This window comes from Gekko japonicus, unplaced genomic scaffold (assembly GCF_001447785.1).
Source record: "Gekko japonicus isolate JY-2015 unplaced genomic scaffold, Gekko_japonicus_V1.1 scaffold15, whole genome shotgun sequence".
NCBI classification, from domain to species: Eukaryota; Metazoa; Chordata; class Lepidosauria; order Squamata; family Gekkonidae; genus Gekko; species Gekko japonicus.
In genome coordinates, this window is record NW_015165830.1 from 2,181,376 (window position 1) to 2,209,221 (window position 27,846).

General features: G+C 45.2%; 1 protein-coding gene across 2 annotated transcripts; it reads left to right on the plus strand.

Moving 5' to 3' along the window:
* Positions 1–1,291: 1,291 nt before the first annotated feature.
* Positions 1,292–27,846, plus strand: LOC107110045 (CMRF35-like molecule 5). Of its 2 annotated transcripts, XM_015410762.1 has the most exons (6): positions 1,292–1,351; positions 4,526–4,852; positions 18,157–18,483; positions 24,073–24,124; positions 26,248–26,362; positions 27,334–27,846. In XM_015410762.1, the coding sequence occupies exons 1-6, from the start codon at positions 1,303–1,305 to the stop codon at positions 27,337–27,339; spliced, it is 876 nt and encodes a 291-aa protein (XP_015266248.1). In that variant the 5' UTR covers positions 1,292–1,302; the 3' UTR covers positions 27,340–27,846. The 2 variants fall into 2 exon arrangements, with proteins under 2 accessions (XP_015266248.1, XP_015266247.1); XM_015410761.1 differs by having other exon boundaries at positions 26,248–27,846.

A 27,846-nucleotide genomic window follows, 5' to 3' on the forward strand; every position in this document is an offset into this window, starting at 1 on the left:
GAAGACTTAGGAGATAGGGAGTAGAATTGTATAACCTCTATAATATTTATTCAACAGTTGAATAACAGTTGATAGAATATTGTAGAAATTTAGAGTTTTAGTAATTTTGTAATTAACATATGCAGATTAAATGCAGTTTTATATTTAAATATTTTATATATATTATTGGTACCCTTTTGTATTGTTTGTAATTGGGCTGGTGATATACCGAATAAACTGACTACCTACCCTATGTTTTCACCATTACTGGGGCTGATTCAGATCAGAGAATCTGAATTCGGCCCACAGCAGCCTGAAAGGGGCCCGATGGGCCATTTTCGGCGGTGCATTCAGCTCAGATGAACCAAATGCACATCCCTAAGCCACGGCATGAAGCGGTGCAAGGCAGCCAGGCGAGCGGGCTGGTAGGTGAGGTGTGGCCAGGGGGCTGTGGGTCCTGTGGCTGAACTTGCAACTACAGAGATTTCTCCCCTTCTCCCTCCAGTGCAAGATTGCAGACCTCGCTCACTTGCATGCGCCTGTGCCCTCATCCCAAAGGAAGCTGGCTGCCAAGGGAGAGAGAAACACAGCACTCCCTCAGCTTCCCCTCCTGGGTTTTTCCTTCAGCTCCCACCTTCTCAGTCCAGCTTGGTTGCACTAACGCAGGGCGCACACAAGCCACCAGCAGCAGCAGAGCAGCCATCTCCATCCCATCTGCTCGCCCACCTCTCCTCCTTTGGCTTGTCTCCCCAGGTGGGCTGCAGCAGAAATCCCCCCTGCAGGGCAGTGGGTGGGGGTGTGACTGAGGCAAAGTCACCACGGAAGCATGAAGTCAGCCAGGAAGAAAGAAATAAGGAACCGAACAGGAGCCCGCCACTCTTGCTGTAGTTCCCTGCACTCCACACAGCCAATGCGGTTGCGGGAGAAAGGAGAGGAGGAGGGTTAGGGTAAGACTTGACTTCCACTTCCACCCACCCTCCACAATAGGGGAAATAACCCTGCTCCTGCCTGCGAGTGTCAGTTTATTTTATTCTTATTTTATCAGTGCCCCCTGACTTATTCAAAGGCCCCCTGAATTAAGAAATCCTGGCTCCGGGCCTGGGGCTGAGACTTCATGATTTCAACAGTTCTTCTCTTCTCTGGGGCTTCCCTGACATCATGAGGAACGGAGACCATGACCATAATTGGGGGAAGAAGGAAGAAGTGGCTGAAGCTAGCGCAAACCACACATTTTGCAAATTGGAGCATTCTAAAAGAGAAGTTGATGTGTCTGTTAAAATTTAAAACAACAGGTCTAGAGAAGAGTGGCTGGGGCTGGACAGCATGCTGCTGCTTCACTTAACAGGGAGCATCTGCATCTCCCTCCTGCCAGGTAAGAAGTTTTTATTTGTCTTTTGGACCAAAGGGAAGATGGACAGGTAGAGAGAGAATAAGGGATTGTGCCAGAAAAAAGAGAGAATTCCTGAGGTTTAGGGACACCAGATCGATAGACAGAGGATGACCCATGTTAGGAATTGAAAATCTTTGTCAACTGTATGTTGCAGTAAGGGTTATTATTTACATATCTGCAGTAAGATGTAAATGTTCACAATTTTTAGCTTGATTTGATCGCTTTTTCTTCCACGTTTTGCCATTGCCACCCAAGACAAAATAAGAGACAGACACAGGTGCTGGGTTTAACTATTGGGCCACTTTATTAAATGACATCTTAACTGTAACCAACGGCAAGGGCAAACAGTTCAGCGGTATAATCAAGGCCCGGGGGTCACTGACCCCTTCCTTAACTTTTGACATAGGGCGAGCCACCCAACCCCAGGCTAGGAGCCATCCTTGATGGCTCCCGCCCGGCCAGTTAGCCATTACAGGACGACCCCCTAGCCCAAACTCCCGAGCCGCTAGGTTCAAAGAGAGGACCAAATGGGGTGTTCCCCCAGGCAGTCTGTTTTCCCCGCCCCGTGCCGCTAGGCACAAAGGCTGTACTCACTAGACCCCTTTCAACCCAAAATATGGGTGTTGGCTGGTGCTCACCGTACCGCCACCTACATACCGCCTAGAACCCTGGAAACTAAAGTGACCAACCTAACCTGACGGCCCACCCTTAAAAAACACCTTCACCACTGCTGAAGTGCATGGTAGGCAAAAACACCCCCTCCACAGGCCAATCAGGATGGGGCGAAAAATTCCTACCCAGCCCCCAAATGGGCGACCAGCCAAGCCTGCACTCAAACAGGGCGGGAGGGTGGGTCGGCGACTCGGCGAACTGCTGCGGAGTCGAGGAGGGAGCCTGCTTAAGTCTCCTTGGCCCCTCCTCCCGCTTGGATACAAATGGGCCAATCCTGGCCCAACACGATAGCCTGTCTCCTCTTCTGGGCGGCAAATATGCCTCCCCAGCCCCACGGCCTTTCCGGCCAGGGGCTGTTGATCCGGCATGTTGTGATAGCGTGAAGATTCACCAGAAAACAAGGGCTGCATAAGTTAGAACAAATACATAAGGTAGTTCTGGAATATATTACAAGACAGTAATTTCAACTAGACCTGTGCCAATAACTTCATAGTGGGTGTATGCTTCCCCCTCCCTTGCCATGTGCTGTGACCCTTGCACTGCTGTATCTTAATAAATGTGCAACTGTGGATGGGTGATGGAGAAAGGGGGAGGTTCACGTTGGGGGAGGATTTCCCCCCCCCCCATCTTTCTTGTAGCCATTTCCTTGTGTCTCATGTAATAAGCCAAAATCAGAAGAAATGTATGATCTGGTTGATTCCACTCTTAAGGAAACTTTTTAAAGTTCTTGAATGTGTTGGAGAAGGGAAGCACACATCATTCAAAGGAATTTTTTTTTTAAAAAACTAAGCATTTGGAAAATGATCTGCCTTTACTGCCTTTGCCTTGTGCAGTAATGACACAATGCTCCTTTTCTTACAAATGTGTAGTTTAGTTTATCTGATTTTCCACTGTGGTTCTTTGTTACTGAACTACAGCTAGGTATTCTTCAAGCTAAGCTGCCCTCATATCTGTTCAGCTACAGAAAGAAAGTCAGTTTGGGGACAGGAAAGTGTTTTGTTTTTTTAAAAATCAGAAACACTCCTCCCTCCACTGTTGCAGTCAAACTGGATACACACCACCCTCATCCCCCCTCCCACACATTTCACAAGGAAAAACAACAGTAGTTTGTCCACATATATTGCCTAGTTTGGGCTAAGTGATTGATTAACATTTGGCACCATGATATTGCTATTGGACTTTAATCTGCCAGTTATAAGGTCTTCTGGATGCTTCCCTTGGCTTAGGCAGTTTGAAGATACTCATATATTTGGAAATGAGGCACTTTTCTACCTTTCTCACAATACAAGAACTCATGGGCACTCAATGAAATTGCTGAGCAGTTGGGTTAGAATGGATAAAAGAAAGTACTTCTTTGCCCAAAGAGTGGTTAACACATGGAATTCACTGCCACAGGAGGTGGTGGTGGCTACAAGCATGGACGTCTTCAAGATGAAATTGAATAAACATATGGAAAGTAGCTCCAGCCTCTTAAAACATATACTCTCTTTCAGGCATAATTGAATGGAATCATTGCCTTCAGTTATGGCTTTCATAATACCCAGTGAGTAGCTCCATGTAGAACTGGGAAACCTGTGTGCTAACAGTCAAAGAAATTGGTCTAAAAAGGTATCACCATATCCATTTTACATTTCTTATCTTCTGGAACCAGAACATCCAGTACCAAGCCTTTGGTGCAGCCTGCAAGGTTACAATCCCAAATCCACTTAGTAGGAAGTCAGCACTATTGAGGTCAATGGGTTTTATTTTTGAATAAGCATGCTGAGTCTTGCAGAGTGATCTCTAGCCCTTTTGAAATGAAAAGTTTTATTTTGTGGAAACAAAGCTTAGTAGAAATTCAAAAATGGAGGAAATGTGACTCAAAATCCTACCTTTGGGGTTTAAGGCTTGTGTGTGTGTGTGTGTGTGTGTGTGTTTTAGTGAGTTGACACCAGCATCAATGCTGTTCCTTTACCACAGTACCTAACTGATCTTTTAGAAAATGGGAAAATCTACTTCAGCGTATCTGAGATCACTCGTTATGAATGGCAATATTCAAGTGCAGTAATATCTTACAAGACTTTCAGGGTATAAACCTTTGTTAGTCATAGTTCATCAGATTTCTAATGAAAAGAGCTTTGATTCTCGAAAGCTTATACCCCAGAAGTCTTGTTGGTTGTTTAAGGTGCTATTGCACTCAAATCTTGCTTTTCTACTGCAGACAAACATGGCTGCCCACCTGAAACAATTGTTATGAATGGCTTATTAGTTACATGCCTCAATGTTTACTTCATCGTTTTTCCTATTCTGGGAACTGAATATTTTCTCCACGGTTTTACATACAAGTATTTTGTTGCACAAATAGATATATAGAAGCCTCCAGCTGTGCATACTTGTTATAAAGATTACAGTTTTGTTCCAGCATTGGACCCTGTAGCTGGATCATTTTCAGCTACGGGACACACACAGAGGCTTGAGCTACTGTTTGCTTCTTCTGTTTAGCAGGTTTTACGTCTGCTGTGAAAGGCCCCGGCACAGTGCATGGATTTGTTGGCAGGTCTTTACCTGTAATGTGTCACTATGATAAATCCTATCAAACATATTACAAATATTGGTGCAAAGGATACGATTGGCTTTCTTGCACTGTGGTTGTAAAGACCAGAGGATTAGAAGCAGAGGTGAAGGCTGGCAGAACATCTGTCAAGGACAATCATACTTGCTCTTGCTTCACGGTGACACTGGAGGACCTCAGAGAGGAAGATGCTGGGGTGTACTGGTGTGGCATAGAGACAAGTGGATCTGATCCTAACACCCAAGTGACCATTGTCCCAGGTGAGTCCCTTTTCCAAGTCTACAGGAAACTCAAAATCAAACACAGGTGAAATGGACTGAAAAAGACAAGCTACAGAAATTTATGCAGAAGTAAATCCTGTGGGTTCCATGGGGCTTATTCCCAGGATAGTGTATATAGGATTGCAACCCTAAGGAAACAAATTATTTCTGTGCTAACATTTAAGAAACAATTGCAGTTTTGAAGTTTTGGAAACTTCCCAAACCCAGTAAGGACATGCACAGCCGCATTCTGGATCAGCTGGAGTTTCCAGGTCAGTCTCAAGGGCAGCCCTAAGTAGAGCAAGTTGCAGTAGTCCAGCCTGGAGGTGACCATTGCATGGATTACTTGGCACAGCTGAAAAAACACCAGTCTGGCAACATTTGTGAGCTAGGCCTTCATTGACAAGGAGGCATCCAGAATCACACCCAGGCTCTTGACAGTCAGTACCGGTGATAAGGGCACACCATCAAGGGCCGGGAGCCAGCCTCCCAGACCCTTATCCCCCCGACCCCCCATCTTATCAGGATTCAGTCTCAACCAACTCTGCTTTGACCATCTCACTATGGCCTCCAAACCCTCAGCCAAATTCACAGGAGCAGTCTCTCCATTGGGGAGAGGATTGCCCCCTGAGGAACCCCACATATCAGTAGGTGCCTAGCTGACACCCTCTGTCCCTCTCCATGGAGAAAGGAGGTCAGCCACTGTAAGGCTACCCCATGGACTCCTACATTGGCAAGGCAGTGGGTCAAGAGGTTGTGATCGACCATGTCAAACGCTGCTGTAAGATCAAGCTGTAGCAGCAGAGCAAACCCACCTCAATCCAGCTGCCTGCAGAGATTGTGAGGATAACCAAAGCAAGCCCCCTCGCCACGACAAGAGATTGTATAAAGTGCCTTATACAAGCACTTTGCCCTAGGAACGTCCTTTCAGAGAATCTCTTGCAACTATGTTATGATACATCGGTGAAAATTAATGAAATTGTTGGGAAATACCTGCTGAAATAACAGACCAAGAGTCGCTGCTTTCATTCACATTTGGAAGAAGAATAGCATCGAAACTATAAAACATTCCGGAGATCATTGAATTTCACCATTTTCAACTGCCTTTGTGCATTTATATATGCAGATTTTTGGTACACATTTTTGCATAAATGTTGTGATCATTATTTAAATATTTTCTAGCGCAGTTACCTCACAATTTCTTCTTTTTTCGGGGTGTACTGGTGTGCCATAAACACACTAGGGCGTGATCCTGGTGCCTGAGTGACCGCTGTGCCTGGCGAGTCCCTCTTCCAACTGTGCAGGAAACTCACAACCAAACATAGGTGAAGAGGGTATAAAAAGACAGGCGACATAAATTTATGCAGAAGTAAATCCCATGGGTTCCATGGGGCTTACTCCCAGAATAAAGTGCATAGGATTGCAACCCTAAATGTAGGACAAGAGATAAATGGATGTGATTTATGAGTGTGATTTCTGATATTCTTTTGTCTTGTGTATTAACAACTGCTACTGTGCCTTTTTAGGAGACTGACCATAGAATATCCAGATCCTAGTATTTAGCCCAGACAGAAGAAACTTAGAGTAGAGAATACATATAATGGTTTTATTCTTGTCGAGAAAGAAGAAGTAGAATTTAAGAGTTTTTAGCAATAATTAGACAGCAATAGAATGTAATGCTCCTAAGATTAACAGCCTTGTTAGAAAATGCAAAGCATTGCAGCTAGGACATTCGTGAACAAAATATGTGTGGTGTAACCATAATTGGAGAGAAGCGAGATGTTCCCAAACAATATCTTCCTCTGTAAAGCTAGGTACCAGGGCCCCAGGAAGTCTGCCAAGAGCAGAGTCCTATGTGAACTATTGCACATTATCAGGAAACTCCCTGGTACTATGTTGAGATGGATGAGTTCTAAATGATGCCTGAAAGAAGATCTTATTGTTCCCCGGTTCTTCTCTGTTCTCGGGCCAGATAGGCAGATGCAGATACTTGTAATTCTGACCAGCACAGGGGGTACACCAATAGAGAAGCGCCTGCTCAAATGATGCTGTTTGTTTGGCACCAATTAGGGATTTCTTGAAGTATGGTTCATAATGATGTCATTTGGGGTATAAGACCTATTGCTGGTTGGGGCAGAATACAGCTGGGTGTTACTGGGTGCCAAGGTATCCATTCCTGTATTTTCCTGTTTTTGCAATAAACAGATTTTTATTCGACTCGCTGGACTCTGACTGTGTGCTCCTTATTCGACCCCGGGAGCACATGGGGCACAGATTTGTGCATCATAAGGAAAGAGACTATTTCTGTGCTAAAATTTTAGAAACAATTCCAGGAGGCACATGTTTGAAAATTTCAGAAACTTCCCATGCCAAAGTACCCCTTTTAAAAAAAAACTGGTGGTAAATTTTGCCTAATGTTGTCACATGGCATGGTGTAAAACACAACATCTGTCCTTGCAAACCAGCCAAGGCCCTTCTGATCTGTAGCTGCAAACTGGAATTATTTGTAAACATGTACTCAAAGAAAGATTTTAAGCACCAGGCTTTTAACCAAGGAAGTTTTTATTTTTTTAGCTGTCTGGTAATGCTGTAGAATGGTCCAGAATTGATATGGAGTCAGTAGGATATTCTGGCCCCGGTCACACCGCAGGAAAAGCCGGGGCGGAAGTGCGGCTTTTTAGAGCCGCAGCAAAAGAGAAACGTGGCAGCGGGATCAGACAGATCCCCCGAGCTGCCGCGCATATGCTCCCCAGTGTGATCAGATGCGAGGGGGAAGCCATGGACAGGAGAGCGAGGCAAGTCAGCTGTGCATGTGTCCGCCTGCGCAGTTCGGCAGGGGGCCTCGCATGCTGTGGGAGATGAGTGCGTCAGCGATCACATAGCCGCCCGTGCCATGGATTTTTCAGAAGGTAGTAGTGTTTTGCCGGGGTTTTTTAACTCCGCATCTTTGGCCGGAAGGGATGGGTTGGGGGCGGGTGTGTGACGGTTGCCAGATGTTGGCATCTGATCGCGGCGGTTTAATCCGCCCTCAATCCATCCATTCCGCGGGGCAATTCCTCCTGTGTGACCGGGGCCGGAGGTGCCTTTTTAAAAAGGTCAAAACCCTAAATGGGAGCAAGTGCCTCCACTGGCCATAGGTGTGTTGTCATGGTCACTAGCAAGAGTACTTTATGCCCTCTAGGCCTTTGATTGAGGTAGCCCTGAAGACCTGAAAGTAACTTGCCAGCAGTATCACACCAGACTCGTCAATTCCACAGATGTTTGATCATGTGTTCATAATAGATTGCATTTGCTCAGTTGTAGAAACAAAGATGACTGTGTGTATGTAATTACATACAGCTTTGCTACAGCTGCCTCTCTCCTGCCACCACTTCCACTTGGTGAATAATGCATTGCTAAAAGGGGGGAAAGTGTGACATTTTGAGATGGAAGTACCTACACAGGTACCTCTGCTATACAAAAAAATTCTATTTATTTCAGCATTCAAAGGGACTGATACACATGCAACAGACATCTAGACCTACGGATGCCAGTCTCCTGGTGGGGCCTGGGGATCTCCTGAAATTACAGCTCATCTCCAGACTACAGAGATCAGTTCTCCTGGAGAAAATGGATGCTTTGGAGGGTGGTCTCTATGGCATTGTACCCCACTGAGATCCCTGTCCTCCCCAGGCACAACCCCCAAATCTCCAGGAATTTCCCAACCTGGGTCTGGAAGCTCTAGAGGCCACAACCTGCTTTCATTTAACTATACAAAACAATGACTACAATCACCAATGTGAAATGTGCTCAGTCAGAGGGCCTGATGCATTGATATCAGGGCCAAAAACAGCCCAGCCCCAGTACAAATGAACTAAAAGGATGATCAGATTTCAGCCCAAATCCATGCAGACCCAGAAGGATTTTTCCTCAGAGGTGAGGGAGTGAGACAGAAAGAAAGCCAGACAATCAATCATTGAACACAAAAGTTATGTTTATTAAGCTTACACCAAGATAATCCAAAAGCACTGTGAAGAACCCTGACCCTGTATTTTGGCTTTAACCTGCGGCCTCTAATGCTATTGCCCTGACCAGAGCAATTTACAGAGACCTACAGGGTATGAATATACCTTATCCCAGGGTCATTCCTATCAGTGCACTGAGAGATTAATGGCAGGAGGCTCATTAGAGACTCCTTATTGCCTTTCTGGTAGTAATAAGGATTGGTGACTACTCCAATTAAAACAAACAGGTTTATTACAAACAAACAAACACTTAAAAACATACAGGTTAGGGAGAAAGCTACAGTGAGCGAGACACAAAGAAACAGACAGAAAGCTTATACTAACTAAACAAATACTTATCGCTTGGGCGTTGCCCAAAGCAGCTGTGCAGACAAACTGGGCTGGGGCTGAGCGTCAAAGTTCTTTCCTCTGGCTGACACAGTCCTGGAACATGGTCTCCAGGCGTCTGACGTTCACCAGCCTCCAACAATCAAGAGCGTTCCAGCAAAGTTCCCTGGCTCAGTCCGACCTTGAGCTAGTTTCAGGTTTACAGTTCCTTTGTTGTGGTTTGTCTTGCCTCCTGATTTATGGTAGGCGAGTTATCACTTCATTGCGACGTGAGTGAGGCAAGCACATGGCTACTCAGATCTGCTCCTGTCATAGATCTGATGATGGTGTTAGATTCTGACAGTTCCCAGCTGCAAGCAGTTTCCCTGGCCGGTAATTGGTATTAGGTGCAAGGGCTAAACGTGCTAATTAGCTAATTTTCACAGACAACACCATGCAGTTTGGTCCGGCAACGACTTTCAGGATTTAAAGGGGAGCAATGTCTTGACAAGCACCTGCAATGATCTCGACCGAGTGGGGCCTCAGTTTATACTACTGGATTCAGATTCTCACTCTGTTCTGACTGATCACCTGGTCTTTCTGAGGGATGACCAGTTTACTCTAAAAAGTCTCTTCAGGGATTGTATCTCTTGTGGATTGAGGATGTCTGCCAGCTATGAATCCCTATCAATAAGTCAGGCACCAGTGCTTTTGAAAGACAAACAGCACAATTTTTTATTCACAGAAATTCAGCGGGGGGGGGGGAGAGAATATTTGCACAGAATATATTGTTGTTGTTTGGTATGAATGCTTCACTCTGCGTTAACATAGGCTGTAGTGCTATAACTTAAAGTTTGTCACAGACTGACTTTAGTACCTTGATACCATTTGTGATTTCATTCCCTGGTAAGTGACTGTGGTTAGACCTTGGACTTTCTCTGTCTGGCTCCCGGAGACTGACCGGTAAGACTATTCCAGCTTTTCCACAGTCTCTTCCAGACCCCTAGTCCTTCCTTTAACCACCTCACAAGTTCCCTTGGTGGAGTGTGCGTGTTACTTTGTGGCTACTGAGGAGTTATTTCAGTTTCTCCTCTCCATTCAGTATCCTCTCTCATTAGAGGGGACCAGTTAGGAGCATTATCTAGCCCCAGTTTTCCTCAAACTACTGGCATGCTTTTACACTCCGCTCCAGAAGCTCCCTTTCCTCCGAGTTCACCAGCTAACACCCTTAATTGTCAATGGTCAACTCTTAACTGTCACTCCCTGAGAATTTTGAGTAACCTGCCCCCACCACTCTAAGTCATGTGACCCAGCAGCTCTCTTGTTTACCTGCTGCTGATCAACAAACCTTTAGTTCATCACAGCACCTCATTGCATTATACTCAGCTGTGCATCCATACATACCTAGGCCTGCTTTAGCTGTAGGTGATACAATTTGAATTGGAGAATCCTAACAGGTAGTAAAGCAGTTTATGCCCTTCCCTTGTCCTTTGCTGGTTTTATACTCCTTTGTATCTACGGCCCTTGAATTATTTGTGCCCTCCTTCTTTCTAGGAATGGAGTGGGAATTAACCAGATTCAAGTGGGTGGTGCCATAGTTTTCTTGAGAGAATTGCCTACTGTTTGGCACAGCCTGGTGAAAATCTCTCCTTTCTCTCTTATCAGAAAGTTTCAATGGGCCTGCTCTGGAGACTTGGTGGTGCCTGCTCCAGAGGCATCTTCAGCATCTCGGCTAGAGTTTACCTAGCACAATAGCCAAAATACCACTGTAAAAGTGGTGATGGGGCAGTCATGCACACAATGTCCTTTTGAATTCCCTGATAGCTGGGATCTTTTGCTTTTGTAGCTTGTATTCATGGCAAACAAAAGGTATAAATTCAGTAAGCATAGATGAAGGTGGAATGAAAATTGGTGGAAGAACATTAACAATTTGAGATATGCAGATGACACCACATTACCGACAGAAAATAGTGAACTCTTGAAAAGACTACTGATAAAGGTTAAAGCAGAAAGTGCCAAAGCAGGATTACAGGTAAACATCAAGAAAACTGAGGAATTACACAGATTTATGGTTGATGATGAAGAAACTGAAATTGTTCAAGATTTTCTATTTAGGGATGGGCATGAACCAAACCACAAAGTAAAATTAATTGTGAATTTTGCCCTGTTTGTGGTTAATTAACTGAAGTTCATGACAGGTCCACTGTTTTTTAAAGTGGTATGTAGCAGTTCATGGATAGAGCAGAAAGCAGGGGTTTAAAGGGACTCTGTTCCCCACGAAAGCCTGCTCCCTGCCACTCAGCTGTTTTTCATGCTTTCACTGCACAAGAAAGCACAAAAAACAGCTGAGTGGTGGGGAGTTCCTTGCTGCTCAGCTGTTTTTCATGCTTTCTGCAAACCCCGTTGAAAGGGACATTAGTCCCTTTCAATGGGGTTTGCAGGGCCATGAAGTACAAACTGATCCGGTTTGCGAACAGACCTCCCAGTTTTGTTCAGTTCATGGTAACAAACCACAAACCAACATGAACTGCATTTTTCCGTACTTGTATTCTTAGGCTCCATCATCATCTAAAAGGGAGACTGCAACCAAAAAATCAGAAGGCGATTGAGACTGGGAAGGGCAGCCATGAAGGAGCTAGAAGAGATTCTTATAAGTGTAAGGATGTGTCACTGACAACCAAAGTCAAGATAATTCATACCATAGTATTCCCCTTTACTATGTATGGATATGAAAGTAGGGCAATGAAAAAAGCTGACAGGAAGAAAGCATTTGATACGTGGTGTTGGAGGAGAGTTGTACAAACATCGTGGACCTCCAAAAAGACAAATAAGTGGGTTCTAGACCAAATCAAGCCTGAACTGTCCCTAGAAGCAAAAATGACTAAACCGAGGCTATCATATGTTGGTCACATTATGAGAAGACAAGAGTGTAATGCTTAAGCACCCTTATTACATTGAAATGGGCTTTGGGCTTACAGGAGTCTGTGATTTCAGCACTCATGTTACCACCAGCTGTTATCTCAACAACCCTGTGGAAATGGCTGATGTTTCTGACAGAGTCCTGGCAATAATGATAGGAAAAGCTGAAGGTAGCAGGAAAAGAGGAAGACCCAACGTGAGAAGGGAGAAGCCAAGGCCAAAATGGCCAACCTCAGGAGGGGTGGAGTCCCGCAATGAAATGGATATCCCACCCCCTGCACAGAGCCATGAGCAGGTACAAATCTTGTACTGCCTTTGCTGCGCTATTTAAAAGGGAAAGGGGAGCTGTGGCATTCTCAGGCTGGTAAATTATGCAAAAATCTTTATTCTGTCATTAAAATACTTTGTTAACATTATTTCCTAGAGGACTCCATTTGTGGGAAGCCTTTCTGCTTGCTTCTGTACCTAATAACCACATCCCACCCTTAGTTTCTTTTTGTTTTTTCCTGCTACCTATCTCTTAAAGGAACCTTATCATCACAACAGCTGGCCAAAGGAACTTTGCTTCTGAGAGTACAAGGAGGAGAAAGGCATACATACATACATTACCAATGGCATACATAACTAGTGCTGAAGATTAAAACAAAAGGCAGCCAAATCATCCTGACTTGAGCTTTAATGTTATTGCACTGCCATGTGGGAATTGTAGTTATTTTCTGGAGATGATCTGTTATTTCTTGGGCTATCTCTTGTGTCATGATAAAGAGAAGAAAAGGAGTTTATTTTTATACTCTAAGGGGTCTCAAAGTGGCTTACAATAAACTTCCCTTCCTCTCCCCACAACATGTACCTTTGTGAGGTAGGTGGGGCTGAGAGAGTTCTGAGAAAACTGTGACTGGCCCAAGGTCACCCAGCTGGCTTCATGTGGAGGAGTGGGGAATCAAATCTGCCTCTCCAGATTAGAGTCCGCTGCTGGCTTAACTTGGCACTTGAGTTAAATATCAAACAAAACCACCAAGGCAGCCCAGCAAGGGGGTTTGACTTCTTATGAACAAGGAGCTCAGTCAGGATATGTCTGGCTTCTGACCGTACTTATCTCAAAGTTCTCAGCATCCCTGGTCTGTGTGTAATGAATTAAGTAGCTGACTAATTCTAAATGTTCCCCCAAGCAGCTGCCCTTAAAATGCAAATTCAAAGGGGCTGAAACATAACAGCAAATGCATTCTTTGGAGTAGCTCTAGGGATACAGGGAATCTCCTATTTGTGTCTTTGTTCCATCACTCAAGCATCCTTCGAATTCTAAAATCTCCTGCTATGTCAGTGTACCCCCGCCAACACCAGGGCCTAACATATTAAAGACACCCAGATATGACAATTGCTGGCAATGATGCCTGGGGTCCCATGCAGTGCCCATGGTTTTTTTTTAGCCTAGCCTTTCTCCCAAAAAATGGTACCCAAAATGGGATATTCCATAGAAGGCTTCACTGAAACAGCCACAACACTTCAAGTGGCTCTCTAACTCTAGTAATCCTTAACTGCTGTTGCATAACTTGCCCAGCAATGTATGCTGAAAGATCAAGAAGCTCCTTGGCATTATAGGAAGTTCTGGTGTCTTTCTCATTATGTTTCTTTATTTAGCTATGACAACTTTTCCTTAATCAGATGAGTAAGGGTGTTGGGGTTGGGTACTTGATGTTTCAGTCCCTGTCCACCCACTAAGGTGCCATTTGATTCTTAGTTATTCTTTTCTCCCCTTCTGTTCTAATTATTTTATTTATTCACTTTTTATGCCCCACCTTTCTCCCTAGTGGGGACCCAAGTTGGCTTACGTTGTTCTGTTAGCCAAATTGCCTTAATTTCTTATTAATATTGGGAAAGTTATAATTATTAATTGGCAATAGGCAAATTAAGGAGCGAACACCGTTGTATACAGAGGTCCCACATTTCCAGTAGTTACCAGTAACAGACACGGAGACTGTATTCAGTAAAATATGGTGTCTTTTACTATAAGATATTTATCATTCAAACAATACACAAGCGTGCACACACTTACGCAGTACTAGGAAATAAAGATAGATAATAAGCATATTCGCATTAGCAGGATATTCGTTGTTTGGGCAATAGTTACCTGTCCTTGCTGAGTCATTCCAATGGAAGAAGGGAGGTGGAAGAATCAGATATAAGGGACGTGTTCTGAAACGGCAGAAACACGTGGAACTCTGGCTGCAGACCAAGAGTCAAAGATGGAGGGAGGGTATTGGGATAGCAAGCTGGACGTAAGGGGGATAAAGCTTAGATGGGGTCATAGTAGAGAGAGAGACCATGTGGTCGGGTACCACCTTTTATAAGGTGGCGTGGGGGGGGGCAGGCTGGACTGGCCACATCCTCTTGTCCCACCTCCTGTTAGTCCGTCCCACCTCCTGTTAGTCCATCCCATAAAACATACTATTGGGTAGAAGGAAAGGGGGAGGAGAGCTAGGGGGTGGTCAATATTGAGAGCTAGTAACTTAATCTGGGGACTGGCCCTGGATGAAGAGATAAATGAATAATCGGGCTAGGGCTATTGTCTTTTGATGGCCCTAGTCGGGTCTTTGATGGGTGATCGATTAGTTGCCAAGCAACTGCAGGGAGAACCTCTTGATTACGTGCAGATTTGTAGGTAGCTGGAGGAGGGGGAAAGGGATTGCCTGCGTGTATTAGATGGAGCTCCTAATGGCGTTTGGAGCTCTTTGTTCTCATGCCTGAGCATGGCATGGCGTTATGCAGGCTAAGGAACTGGTCCATCTCACCACAGGTAAGAGGGCAAGTAACCTTGAAGAACCACTGGAACAGCAACGCAAAGGAAGGTTTTTCTTCTCTCAGGTGTGCAGTCTCAACTGGCATCATATTGGGTCACCTTGCAGTACAGTCCCTTAAGCATATCTTTGCACAGTCCATTTTTATCACTTATGAGTTATAGTCCATAGAGCACATTAAGTGCCTTGCAGGGCAACAGTTCTCCTCCACTCCATTTTATCCTCACAGCATCCCTGTGAGGTAGGTTAGGCTGAGAGAGTTTGACTGGCCCATGGTCACTCAGCAAGCTTCCAAGGCAAAGTAGGGATTTGAACCTGGGTCTTCTAGATCCTAGTCTGACACTCTAACCACTATACCACACTCATCCTAATATATAATCTTCCATTATACTACAACCATCTCTCTGCTTCCCCTGAACCAGAGTGGCAATTAACACATCTCTCCCTCTCCTCTTTTACAACCATCACAATAATGGTTATGTAAGAAATAGGATGAGTTATCCTGTGAGTGAGACACTTGAGGGGGATATGTCAAATTCTCCTGAATCCCATCATCATCCAGCCTCACCCTTTGTCCTATATAGGCCTGAATCAGGAGGCCACCAAGGTGCTCTCAGCACCATTGTAGCAGTTGTTCCTCTCTGAATTCAACACATTGGGAGCATTTAAGAGGTGGGCGAGAAGACTGATATGGTGTCTTGTAAGGCTTCTTGCTCCCAATACTCTGCAGTGAATCCACTCAATCCAGAGCCATCTGCCAGTGACGCCACAGAAGAGCCACTGGCCTGCTTCTAAGCCTGCTTGATGCCCATCTTCCTTTGGCAAGCCCATATGAGGCGGTTGGGGCTGGCAATGGCACAAATCCTCCCCACCACTACCACCTCTGCTGTTGCACACAGTGCAGCCCCTCCTCCCACCCAGAATGGGGAAGAGCATTTTCAAAGAACTAAGGTCCCGGTCACACGGGCCGGAAAATGCAGGGGGGAAGCGTGGCTGTTTGCCCCGGAGCAAAGTAACGTGCGGCAGCCCGATCACATGTCCCGTAGAGGTCCCGTGGGTATGCTGTTAGGTGCCGATCACACGGCTATCCTGCAGCGCGGCAAAGAAGTGGCGTGGCACGATCACACTGGCAATCGCTAGGCGCCACTTCCGTGGCAAACGGGATTTTTTTCCCCTCACCACAGTGTGTGCATGTGCCGGTGGGCATTTGTGCGCATCCTGTGAAGACTTAAAAAAAACAACACATCCAGTTTGCGAGGGGACATGGGTGGGCGCCGGAAGCCACGGGATTCCAGCAGAAATGCAATCAGACGCCCGCCCTTGCTCCGCGTTTTCCGGAAACTAGCACATCGTATGTACTATTTTTTTACTCTGTATCTTCAGCAAGAAGGCCACGGGTTAGCCACGGGTGCACTACGCTTCCCAGATGTTGTGGTGTGATCGCGCCCGGAAAATCCACCTATCATCCGTATCTTTAGCGTGGCAAATGCTCCGTGTGAACGGGGCCTAATTTCCTTTTTCTTGCATAGCGGTAGCGATCAAAGAAAACTAATGAAGGGGGGATCCTGCAGACATCTAAATGTAAGCAGGAGAGATGTGTAGCAAAAATTAAAGGGAAATGGGAGCCAGTGCTGAGGTGGAAGAGTCACATGGTCAAAGTGATTAATGCAGCAAATAAGCTGAGCAGCTAAATTCAAGACAAAGGCAAATGATAAGAACAAAGACTAAAGAAGGATCATAGAATCACAGAGTTGGAAGAGGCCATACAGACCATCTGGCCCCCAGAACATCACCTATAAAATACAGTGGCCCCAAAGATCAATGAAGTTGGAACCGATACACTGGAGAACAAAACAACGGAGATATGGACCTATGCTTGGGTGGTTGCAGTCCTGCATACCACAAGGATCACCTTCTCCCATACAAATCTACACATGCTCTCAGGTCAGCACCGATGGAACTGTTCCACATCCCAGTGGTACCTCGCCTACTTTGTCTTCAGTTACAGGCAATTTGCAATGGATGTTTATTTCATCAAGGTTGCAGTTTTGACAGAAGCAATCCCCAGCCTCTTACTGTTGATTGTAAAGTATGTAAATAGCATGTGAGTAAGCAAAAAGGAAGTGATGAAACAACAGCAAAAAAGAAGAAGCAAGGATTGTTTGCTTGTCAGCATCACAACAAGTTTGCAGATGCCACAAAAATTGTTCATTGTCCCAAAGAGATTTGTTTGAAGTGAGGGAGCTGCTGTGTAGACAATGCAGCTGCTTGTCTGGCTGGGCAGTGTGGTGCTCCTCTTACCAGGTGAGATTATTTTAAATGCCTTCGATTTTAATAAAAAACCAGTTTGCGTCAGAATCTGATTCATTAGATACTTTCAGTTTGCACCCAGAAATCAGTGCAGGGCCATAAATTTATGCTAATTATTACATCATATGTCAGAAACTTGGTGAATGGTTAACAGAAAGTTAGAAAATGTTAAATTGCTATGGAAATGTTAGAAAATTCTGTTTACTAGGAAATCTCAAGGCCAATGGTGTGTCTTTAGTAAATAACCAAATTTTCTCCTTAACATCATAATCGAAAATTTGCCATGGCCTGACCATAAATAGCAAAGTATTTCTGTGAAATAAACATATCTGACACATACCAGTAATCTAAGTAACTCACAGGTGTTAAGTGTGTTCCATTGCAATTATGAATATCATCTTCTGGCAGATAATGGGAATTAGGATAAAATTTGGCCATTTATGTGGACTGGCAAATACCATAAATGCCACTGAAGGTGATTATCCATAATGTGAGAAATCTTTAAGCTATTGTGGTGCATTACTAGCAGCATGTCAGGCATGCAAACCATTTCACTTTCATAGTGATGTTTACCCCAGCTCTGTAAATTTTTGCTAGGTCTGCATAACTGATATACAGTAACGGTGTCTTGGCTTATAGATTTGTAGTAGAGGTTAAATTTTACCTACTGTATGCTCACCTCATGATGGTTCACAACTTTAACTATTCTGTATGTTCTTCCCATGTGCATTATAAAAATCTTCCTGATGATGTATGTGGGACATTGTACATTCCAGTCCCCAATGCAATTTGAGGCATTGTTTGTGCTAACAGTAGATGAGGTGATGGATGTCCTGTTCCTGACCTGCCCTACTTTAGGTTGCAGGTAGGACTTTCCATGGCTGAATGCTCTGTCAGATGAAAAAAAATGCTCTGCCTTAGATGTCAGGAAGCAAGATTGTAATTTACCAAGTTTCATTTTATTTTTCAGAATCTAGCTCAGATCTGACTGATCCCAAGGCAGTAGAGGCAACTGTGGGTTCCTCAGTGTCTGTGGAATGCAGTTATGATCAAAGGTACCAACAGAATATTAAATATTGGTGCAGAAGAATTAGTGAAAGAAATTGCCCCCCAGGCATTAGCACGACGGGGTCAGAACGTCCAGTGATTAAAAATGGAGTCTCCATCCAGGACAACCATTCACTGAATCATTTCACAGTAACAATGGATGACCTGACCACCAGTCACAGTGGAATGTACAGCTGTGCAGTGAGTCAGCCAGGAGGACTTGATCTGATGACTCCTGTTAATGTGACAGGTAGGTCACTACTTGAGTTCTTGCTCTGATTTCACTTTAGCAAGCTGAACTGGATGAATGTTGAGAGGCTGGAGAGGACACGTTCTTCCCCATTTGGCTCATAGTTAATGAAGAGCATACAGAGTGCTGCAGAACAATCAAAATAATTAATCTTGGGAACGGAGAAGATACTGAGGAATATCCATAGCATCCCAGGTAGGATTGCCAGCTCTGGCTCGAAATATTCCTGGAGATCTGGGGGCAGTGCCTGGGGAAGGCTCTTTACATTCATTTAGATGGAAGAGCACCTATAGAGTTAGGTTACACATATCCATCATGAATAAAGAAAAATAAGGCAGTTTGGAGACATTGCTGGACACTAAGACAGTTTGGAGGCATTGTTGGCTGAGAAGTTCCTGTTGCTGTGCCTCTTTGGGAGTTCCCGTTGCTGTGCAGTCCTGATGAAGGGATTGAAAACTCATTGAATAATCTGGAGGATGAGTTGACTGCAGCTTATTCCTTATTGTTTGTCTCAAGTCCTAAGGACTGGAACTACTTCTGAGGTAAACAGTGCTTTCAGCCTTTTGAAGGCTTTTTGATATTCCTCTATCCAAATCAATTTACTCCTAGGCTTTTTACAATCTGGCCCTTTCCCTTTTCAACAAGACTGTTAGGGGCAAGGCCTCCTGGGCAGTTCAGGATGAACTGGCAATAGAAGTTGGTGAATCCTAGGAAAGCTTGTAATTGCCTCCTCGTCTGAGGTGGCTTCCATCCTAACACATCTTTAACTTTGCCAGGGTCCATCCCCAGGCCTTTTCCTGAAATTCTATAGCCTAGAAAGTCCAACACTTCCTTATGAAATTCACATTTTGACAGCCTCACAAACAGCTTGCTTTGATAGCCTTCAAGACATTTCTTACAAGCTGCACATGAGAGTTCTTCAGTATAGATCAGAGTGTCATCTAAATAAATAATCACCCCGCTTTAAATAAATACTTGTGCAACACTTCATTAGTTAAGTTCAAAAACACCCCAGGGGCCCCAGAGAGTCTAAAGGGAATCACCAAATACTCAAATTACTCCAGTGGGGTATTAAAGGCAGTCTTATATTTGTCCCCCACCTGGGATGTGCATCCGAAAGTAAGCATCATGCAGGTCCAGCTTAATGAAAATGTGTCCTATTGCGGTCTCCGCCAACAAATCCTTGATTAAAGGAATGGGATAAGCATTCAACATTGAGATAGCAATCAGACCACGATAATCCATGCACAGTCTCAATCCCCCCCCCCCCCCGCCCTGGAATAACACAGAAGAGCACGGGAGCGGCAAAAGGGAAAGACACAGGATGGATGAACCCTCTAGCCAAGTTCTTGTCTATATATTTTCTCAGTTCCTCCCTTTCGGCAGTGCTCATGGAATACAGTTTTCCCTTAGGGAGCTTGTGGCCAGGGAGAATTTCAATAGCACATTAAGTCTTCCTTGGGGGGTTGGAAGCTTGTCAGCCTCCATCTCTTCAAACACTTTTGACAAGTCTCTGTACTCCAAAGGAATCTGGTTTGATCTTCCCTGGCCAGGCACATCCATTCAAGTGCCAGTAACAGCTCCCCCCCCCACACACACTCCCTGTTCCAGCCATGAGTCTGACATCAGGGGTCCACAAATTGGAGGGTCCCCAGGCTTCACTGGATATTATGGGTCTTGCATTCTGAGCCAGGATCCTCCCAACATCATGGGGAACTTGGCAGATGGATTTACTATGAAGGTCCTTGATTCCCAGTGGGAGCCCACCCCTATGGGCAGGTGGGTGGTACAGTGAACACAAGGCTTCCCATTCATGGGGGACCTGTCCATCTGAGAAAACACCAGGGGCTCCCTCAAGTCTCTTAATTCTGCCCCCATCCCTGCCACCAAGGCTGGGCTAATCATGTGTCTAGTGCATCCTGAATCTATGAGAGGCCAGACTCTGATGTGGGTTTGGAGGGGAGGGTTAACGACAGCCACTGTCACAAAGAACAAGGGGGAAGAGGGACTTACTGATTCTGGTGCAGGAGAAGCTCGGACCTGCTGTTTAGCGCCCTTCACAGCAGGTCCCGGCCGCTTCCTGCCAGCTGTTGAAGTTCTTCCTCACTCAATGAGATGCTCTCCAGTTCCTCTCCCCCTCCCGATTGGAGGGCATTCAGATGCTTGAAGCAACCCACTGATGGCTTGAGCTTCTTCTTTTCTCTCGCTTTGCCCTCCCCCGTCTTTTCTGGCCCTGGGCTGTGTTCATGAGGGCAATTGGCAGTGAAGTACCCGGAGGCCCTGCACTTCAGACACAAGCCTTGCCACATCCGGTGTTCCCAGTCTCTCCCTCTCCCCAGGGCCCGACTTCGCTGTGCCCAGATAGCCCGTTGCACTTTTGATGGCCTCAGGAGATTGCAATGATTCTCAGCCTTACATGCCACCTGAATCCAACTGCTGAGAGTGACTGGGTTCTCCTGGGTCAGAGCTTTGTCCAGAATGGGGTGGTTCAGGCTGGCCCGGTAGAACTCTACCAGCATTTCCTCTGGCCAGCCTTGCAGTTTAGCCACATAGGTCTTGAACTCATCCAAGAATGCTCTGACAGATCGGTTCCCTTGCTTCAACCCCCGAAGGCAGGTTCTGGCCTGCTCTATCTATCATACTGCTGGTGGAGGGCCCTCATGAATGTGTCCATATCTTGGAGTTCAGGGCCTCCTACGCTGTAAAGACCCACAAACCATCTGTTGAACGGTCTCATAGTTGGGACCCCAGGTAGTTCACTCGGTGCTCATCAGAGGCGAAGGTATCCCATTCTCTCAGGAATTTACACACCTGCAGCATGAAAAAGGCCAGCTTCCCCGGGGTCCCATCAAAAGTAGCTTCCAGCATATCCCGGGGTGTGTGTGCAGGAAATGGGTGTGGAGGGGAGCCACTGGCAGGGCCCCTTCATCCTGTGGAGCTGGAGCAGCTCCTTCCCCCCCCCCAAGCCCCGGAATGCCTGCTGCAGGACATGGCAAATGGCATTGGGGAGGCCCTCCAGGGCAGCACGGGTGTCTCTGTGCAGCTCTGCCATTTTGGTCTTCAGCTCCTGCTGGACAAGCTGTATGTCAGCTTCCTCTAGCTGATGCGTCATGGCCTTCAGGTGCTGAGGGTCATCGTGGAACACTCCTGAGACCTGGCACCAGTCCTCATATGCCCACCGCCACCAGGCTCCTGTCGCTCCAAGGGACGGGGTAGCCCAGTTTCGGGCATCCCACTGTCCCATCTCTGCCCATCGGCATTTTGGCTTCACATCAGGGCCCAGCAGTTCCCCTTCGGGTGGCACGGTGCCCTCCTTGCCAGTGGTTGACTTTGGGAAGGTCTCCATTTCAGTCTCCTCGCTTCCATCGCTCATCATGTCAGTGGTGCACCAGGTCAAGGGGAAAAGGCAGTTCTGACACTATGTCAAGTCCTGGACTCAATCACTCTCACGACACTCTTGTAGCAGCAAGATTTGTTTATCTGGAGGTAAACAGATTCCAAGCATAGTGGCAGAACTGGCCACAGTATGCCAAATCCGACCCTAAACAAAAAGCAGTATAGCCCCCCTATGCAAACCACCCAATCAATGTTCGCAATCAGCCTACTAAAGCTCTAGGCCTACCCTCAGGGCTGGCCCAACACCTGCAAACTAATAGTTACATTCCAAGGTCAAGTGAGAAGCTGAGATCATGCGCTTCCCAGGGTCTTGCATGCACTATGCAAGCTCAAACACACATTCATACCAGAATCCACTCCCCCCGCCCCCATCCTGGCAGAGAAGATAAATGGCATTGGTGATAAAAAAACAGTGAAAGAAGTATGTCTAAGAAAGGCGTTAACCCCAAACGCAACAGACTAGGAGTTTGTCTGGACAGCATTCTATGGCAAGCGAGGCCCGAGCTTGACACCGACTCATCTTGGTCTACTCACATAGAGCCACTCTTGAGGCAGATGCAGTGGTTGCTCATTTGTTTCTGGATTAGGTTCAAGATACTGGTTATATCCTTTAAAGCCCCTAATGGTCTGGGACTGGCCTCTCCCAATATAACACACACACACCCAGGCTGCTTGCACTCATAATCACACAATTTTTTGACAGTACCTGGTCCTTGGAAAGTGTGTCTTTGCTTCCATCACAGCCCCATCCTGGTGGAATGCTCTATCAGAGGAAACACATGCCCTGTGGGACCTGTCAATTGTTTTGGCAGGCCTTTAGCTAATGTTTTCAGCTGCAATTGGTTGCCAGAGGTTTTATCTTTTGAATATTTTCTAAGTACCGGGAGAATGTCACGATTTTAACCGTTTAACTGTTTTGATTATGATCCTTATGATATTGTTTTCTTTTTAAATGTTGTGAGCCACCTTGAGCCCTGTGTTGTGGGACAGGAGAGGGGTGGGATATAAATCCCTAAATAAATAAATAAATGTTGACAAGCTGGCGCTTGTGAGGAATCATAGGGAGGCTGATGGGGGGGGGGGACATTTCCCTCCTTAATATTGTATGATTTCTTAGGGACCTGAACAGACCCATTTCTCCCTCTCCCCTTTTTCTTTTTTACCTGATGTTCAACTGCTCCCAAAATTCAGTCCCTTCTGGAGCATTTTCAGTCCTTATTAGGTAATTTTTGGGAGACCCCCCTTTTTATTTGGTTAGTTTACAATGTCCTATTGTTCTACATACCTGGTGAGTCCCCCAAAGTTATTCCTACCTGCTCTGAAGATAAGCATTTTGTGGCTTCTGTTACCCGCACAGCAGCTGGCTGACTATTAAATATGACAGCTAAAAATTGCAAACGGGAAGGGGCACTGGGGTACTGATCTTTGTGTGTGACTGAGTCAAACGATCTTAAAAATAAGGAACATCTGTGGTATGAGGCAATGATGTGCTTGCAAAAGAGATGACCCTTTAACATAAGAAAATTTGGTCCTTCTGGATAAAATGGGAGAAAAACGAAAGACACCATCCAAAAGGTCATGCTTTTCAAGTGCCCTCTGGTTGCCAACCTCCAGGTGGGGCCTGGAAATCCCCCAGTATTACAACTGATCTCCAGACAATAGAGATCAGCTCCCCTGGAGAAAATGGCTGCTTTGGAGGGTGAACTCTGTGGCATTATGCCCTCCTGAGTTCCCTTCCCTTCTCAGGCTCCACCCCCAAATCTTCAAGAATTTCACAACCTGGAGTTGGCAACCCTAGTTGTGTTTGGTCTTCTCAGCATCTCTTCCCAAAGTAGCAAAAAGAGAAAAGAAAGGTCTCTCGGGCCTGCTTTGAGGCTGGAAATGAACGTGTGGCCAAACTTACCCAACTCTTTCATCCCCACCACCTTTGCAGCTTTTCCTTTTCAAGCCTGCCTCAGTGCCCAGCAGTTCCTGAAGGTGTCACATCTTAGGCATGCTTGTGGCATGCCCATAAGTTGTGGGACACCTTCCCTCTTGATTTCCAGGCTTCAATGCTTTCTTCACTGAGTTAATTATATTCTGACATTTAAAAGAATGTTTGCAATCTGCAGCTTTGTTAAGCACATCTATCTAGGCTGAAGCTATTAATTTGACCTTTACAGTAGTACTTCAGTTTCTTGTTTTTCTTTCCAGTTTTAGTGACAGACGTACCAGACAGCCGAGATCGTGGTGGCTTCTTTCAAAAGTAAGAGTCTCATTCCATCAGGTAGTCTATGGGCTTCCTTCTAATTTGTCTAATGTTAACCTATAAACAGAAGGAAAGAGGGGGGAAATCTACCTCTGCTGCTGTGTTGATGCATGTAGAATGTGTAGGCTTCAAGCATATAACTCAGGGGTGTCATACAGCCCATGGGCCGAAACCAACCCCTGCAGGGCTCCTATCTGGCCTGTGAGCAGCTGGCTCTCTCCTGCTTCCTTATCTGGGGCTGCTGCTGTGTCACAGCTTGCTTTGGCTGGCTCCCTCAATCACATGGGAGAGATAGAAAGGCAATCCTCAGAAAGGCAATGCTCTCTTCATGCATTGGCAGAGGCTCCTCCTCCTCCCTTGGGGAGGAAGGGAGGGGAAAGAGCGAGAGCTTGCTTTGCCAGGCTTCCTAAGTTGCACAGGATACAAAGGCAATCTACTCTTCCCTTCACTGGCTGAGGCTCTTCCCCCTTCTTCTCTCTTGGGGAGGGAAGGAACAAGTGAGAGCTTGCTTTGCCAGTCTCCCTCAGTTTCACAACATACAAAAGTAATCCTCTCTTCCCTGCATTGACTGAGGCTCCACCACCTCCTCCTCCCTTGGAGAGGAGGGGAGGGGGGAGGGAATGATACTCAGGATACAAGGCAATCCTTTCTTCCCTGCATTTGCTGAGGCTCTGCCTCCCCTCCCCTTGCTACCATGGGTGTGTGTGTGAAACAAAATTTGAGTCAAGTGGCAACCTTAAGACCAACGAAGTTTTATTCAAGGTATGAGCTTTCCTGTGCCTTGCTACTGTGTGTGTGCATGTGTGTGTGTTTTGGTGGGCTTGTTCTGCCGTGGCTCTCCTGGAAGCAACTGGGTCTGCCTCCCCCTCCCCTTGCTACTCTGTGTGTGTATGTGTGAAACGAAGTTTGAGTCCAGTAGCACCTTTAAGACCAACAAAGTTTTTTTTCAAGGGATGAACTTTTGTGTGCCTTGCTACAGCTACAGTGTGTATGTGTGTGTGTTTTGTTGGGCGAATTATGTCACAGCTCTCCTGGGTGCAACTGGGTTCACCTTCTCCTTGCCTCCTCTTTTTCACTGTATTCATGCCCTCATGATCCAGGCTTTCTAGTAGGAAAGCAATGTGAACTGTTTAGATGAGGAATAATAACAAGCCAGGGAGGTAGATTAGGCTGAGAATGTGTGTCCAGATCAAGTTCACCCAACACATTTCCTTTGTAGACTGGGGTTTTGAACCTAGGGTTCCCAGATATTAAGCTGATTCTAACCCCTATATATTGCTATATCTCTATTCTTGTACTGCCTCATAAGAGTTGTAGTTGTTTCTCTTGGGAGGACTATAGTTTTGTAGACAAACATATAGCCCTCACTCTGTGTCATAATGCCTTCACATGTTCTTGACCAGCACACAAAGTAACTTATAAAATCTCTCAATGCCCAGCCATTTCATGTTTTCCCCTGGGTCCTAGGCTCAGAGCTTTGACCATGAGATTTCTGTAATGAATGTCAATAAATCAAAAGTAGGTTTGCAGCTTACAGATACACACCTGAACAGCATACTCAAGATTGCTGCAGCACCAACATTGTCTTCAGATTTTGATGCAGTAATTCAGAGCAAAAGGTGTCAGTTATCAAAGTTTGTTAAACAAACAAAATATTGCAAGAGTACTAATGTTTAAAGCATATTTGTAATTTAAGAAAAATATATCTTTAATTGTGTTTGTATCCTTTATAAGCCCGACAAGGTCCCATTTATGTCAAATCCGGCTCTCATAACAAATGAGTTTGACACCCCTGATATAACTTGTTACAATATAAGGTATCTTGAAACTGGAAGAGACAAAGGTGACCTATAAAGGAGGGGGGGAAAGAATCGCCTTTCAAATCCAAAGTCCTTACTTTGTTCTGTTCCTTAGTGAGCCTTAAATGCAACCATATATCTGTCGCTTCAACTATAAGGGAAGAAACCTGAGAATTTGGGTGAATATACACATAAGGCAGTCTTATAATTGCCCAGCTGGACTTACCTTATTGACCTAATAAATCCTTGTAAAAGAAGGCTGATGTTTGTTAGTTTTGTTTTGTTTTGCAACTCAGATGATATTCTGTTTCTTCTACGCAGTTACCAGATTTATGTGACCTTCCTGGTTTTGATCTGCATGAAAATGCCCATCTTCCTGACTATGGTACTTGCAATTACATGGATGCACAGAAGAAACAGGCAGCATTCTGATGAGGTGACAACACCAGAGACACAATCTTGAGACCTAGATGTACCAGCACAATGGGAAAACATATCTTGTTCTGTTCTTCACTATCCTGTTATAGCCAGCCACGTCTCCTTGTGGGTGACAGGGAATGCAACTATATGGTAAAGAGGCAGACTTCCTTCTCTAGGACGATCATCAGTTACACAAAGAAAGCATCCAGTAACTGGTAGATGCTGTTGGGGAAATTGTACGCTTCATACTTATACCAGAAACTTATTATTGACATCGAGCAGGCCAGATTTAGGCATGGCTGCTCTATGCTGGATCAATGTGCAATTTTCTATCACCTGGAGAAAAAATATATGACCTTATGTGGTTCCCTGTGTGTTGCCTTCACATTGACTTACGGGCAATTTTTGACTCCATACCAAGAAATCAGCTATGGACCAAACTGAGAACCACTTCTATTGATCATAGATTGCTATGGTTAATTGAAAGACTATATGAGTCCTCATATGCATGGGTACATTGTAGTAATCTTGGCTATTTGTCAAAACCATTCCCTCTGCAGAGAGGTGTCCAACAGGGATGTGTTTTGGCTCCCTTACTGTTTAATCTATACATGAATGACTTGTATGTAAAGTTAAAATCATCTGATCATTATTCTCCTACAGTAGCTAATGTTGAAATCACTGCATCGTTATATGCTGATGATACTGTTCTTCTTTTGCATTCTCCTGTTGGCCTTCGGCAACTGCTGAAATCTGTTTCTCATTATTGTACTGAGGGGAACCACAATGTCTAAGGTTATGATTTTGACTAAACAACACCAACTTCCAATTTATAACTGGGAAATTAATGGGCAAAAGCTAGAGCAAGTGAAACAATTTCGATATTTGGGAATACTCTTTCAATATAACCTGTCATGGAAACAACACATAGAGGAGGCCCAACAGCTAGCTACTCTAACAACCAATGTAATAATCCTTTTTTTTTAGCTCTAGAGGAGATCGATATATACCGGCAGCACTCCTTCGAGGAACCACAGGAGCCCCGTGCTGTGTGGCAGGAACCCTTTTCAGAGCTGAATTAAGGTGTGCACTCCCTAGAAGCAAGGGCCTGGGTCGCTGCTTTTGGATTTTGGCTCAAGTTAACCTTTGCTTCTTTGGGAAGGGGCAGGCTCATTTTACTGAGGATGAACGCCTTTAAAACAACTTGGAAGAAATTGGCAGCCTCTTCATTTGGATTGCCTTGGGATTTCCCCTAATGTTATCAATAGCCTTAGCTTGACCTCTATTAGAAAGTTGATTTTGAGACATCTGTATGCCTTAGATGAGTCTAGTGCTAGATTCAGGGCCCATAGAGTTTGCTCTCCCCTTTATTTGGGATTGGCATACTCAAAATTTAGCCTAGCTTATCTCGATTATCTGACAGTTCCTAAATAAAGACAAGCCTTTATGTTGGACTGACTTAACTCAATTCCAATGGCAGAAGTCTCACTTTGAGAGGAT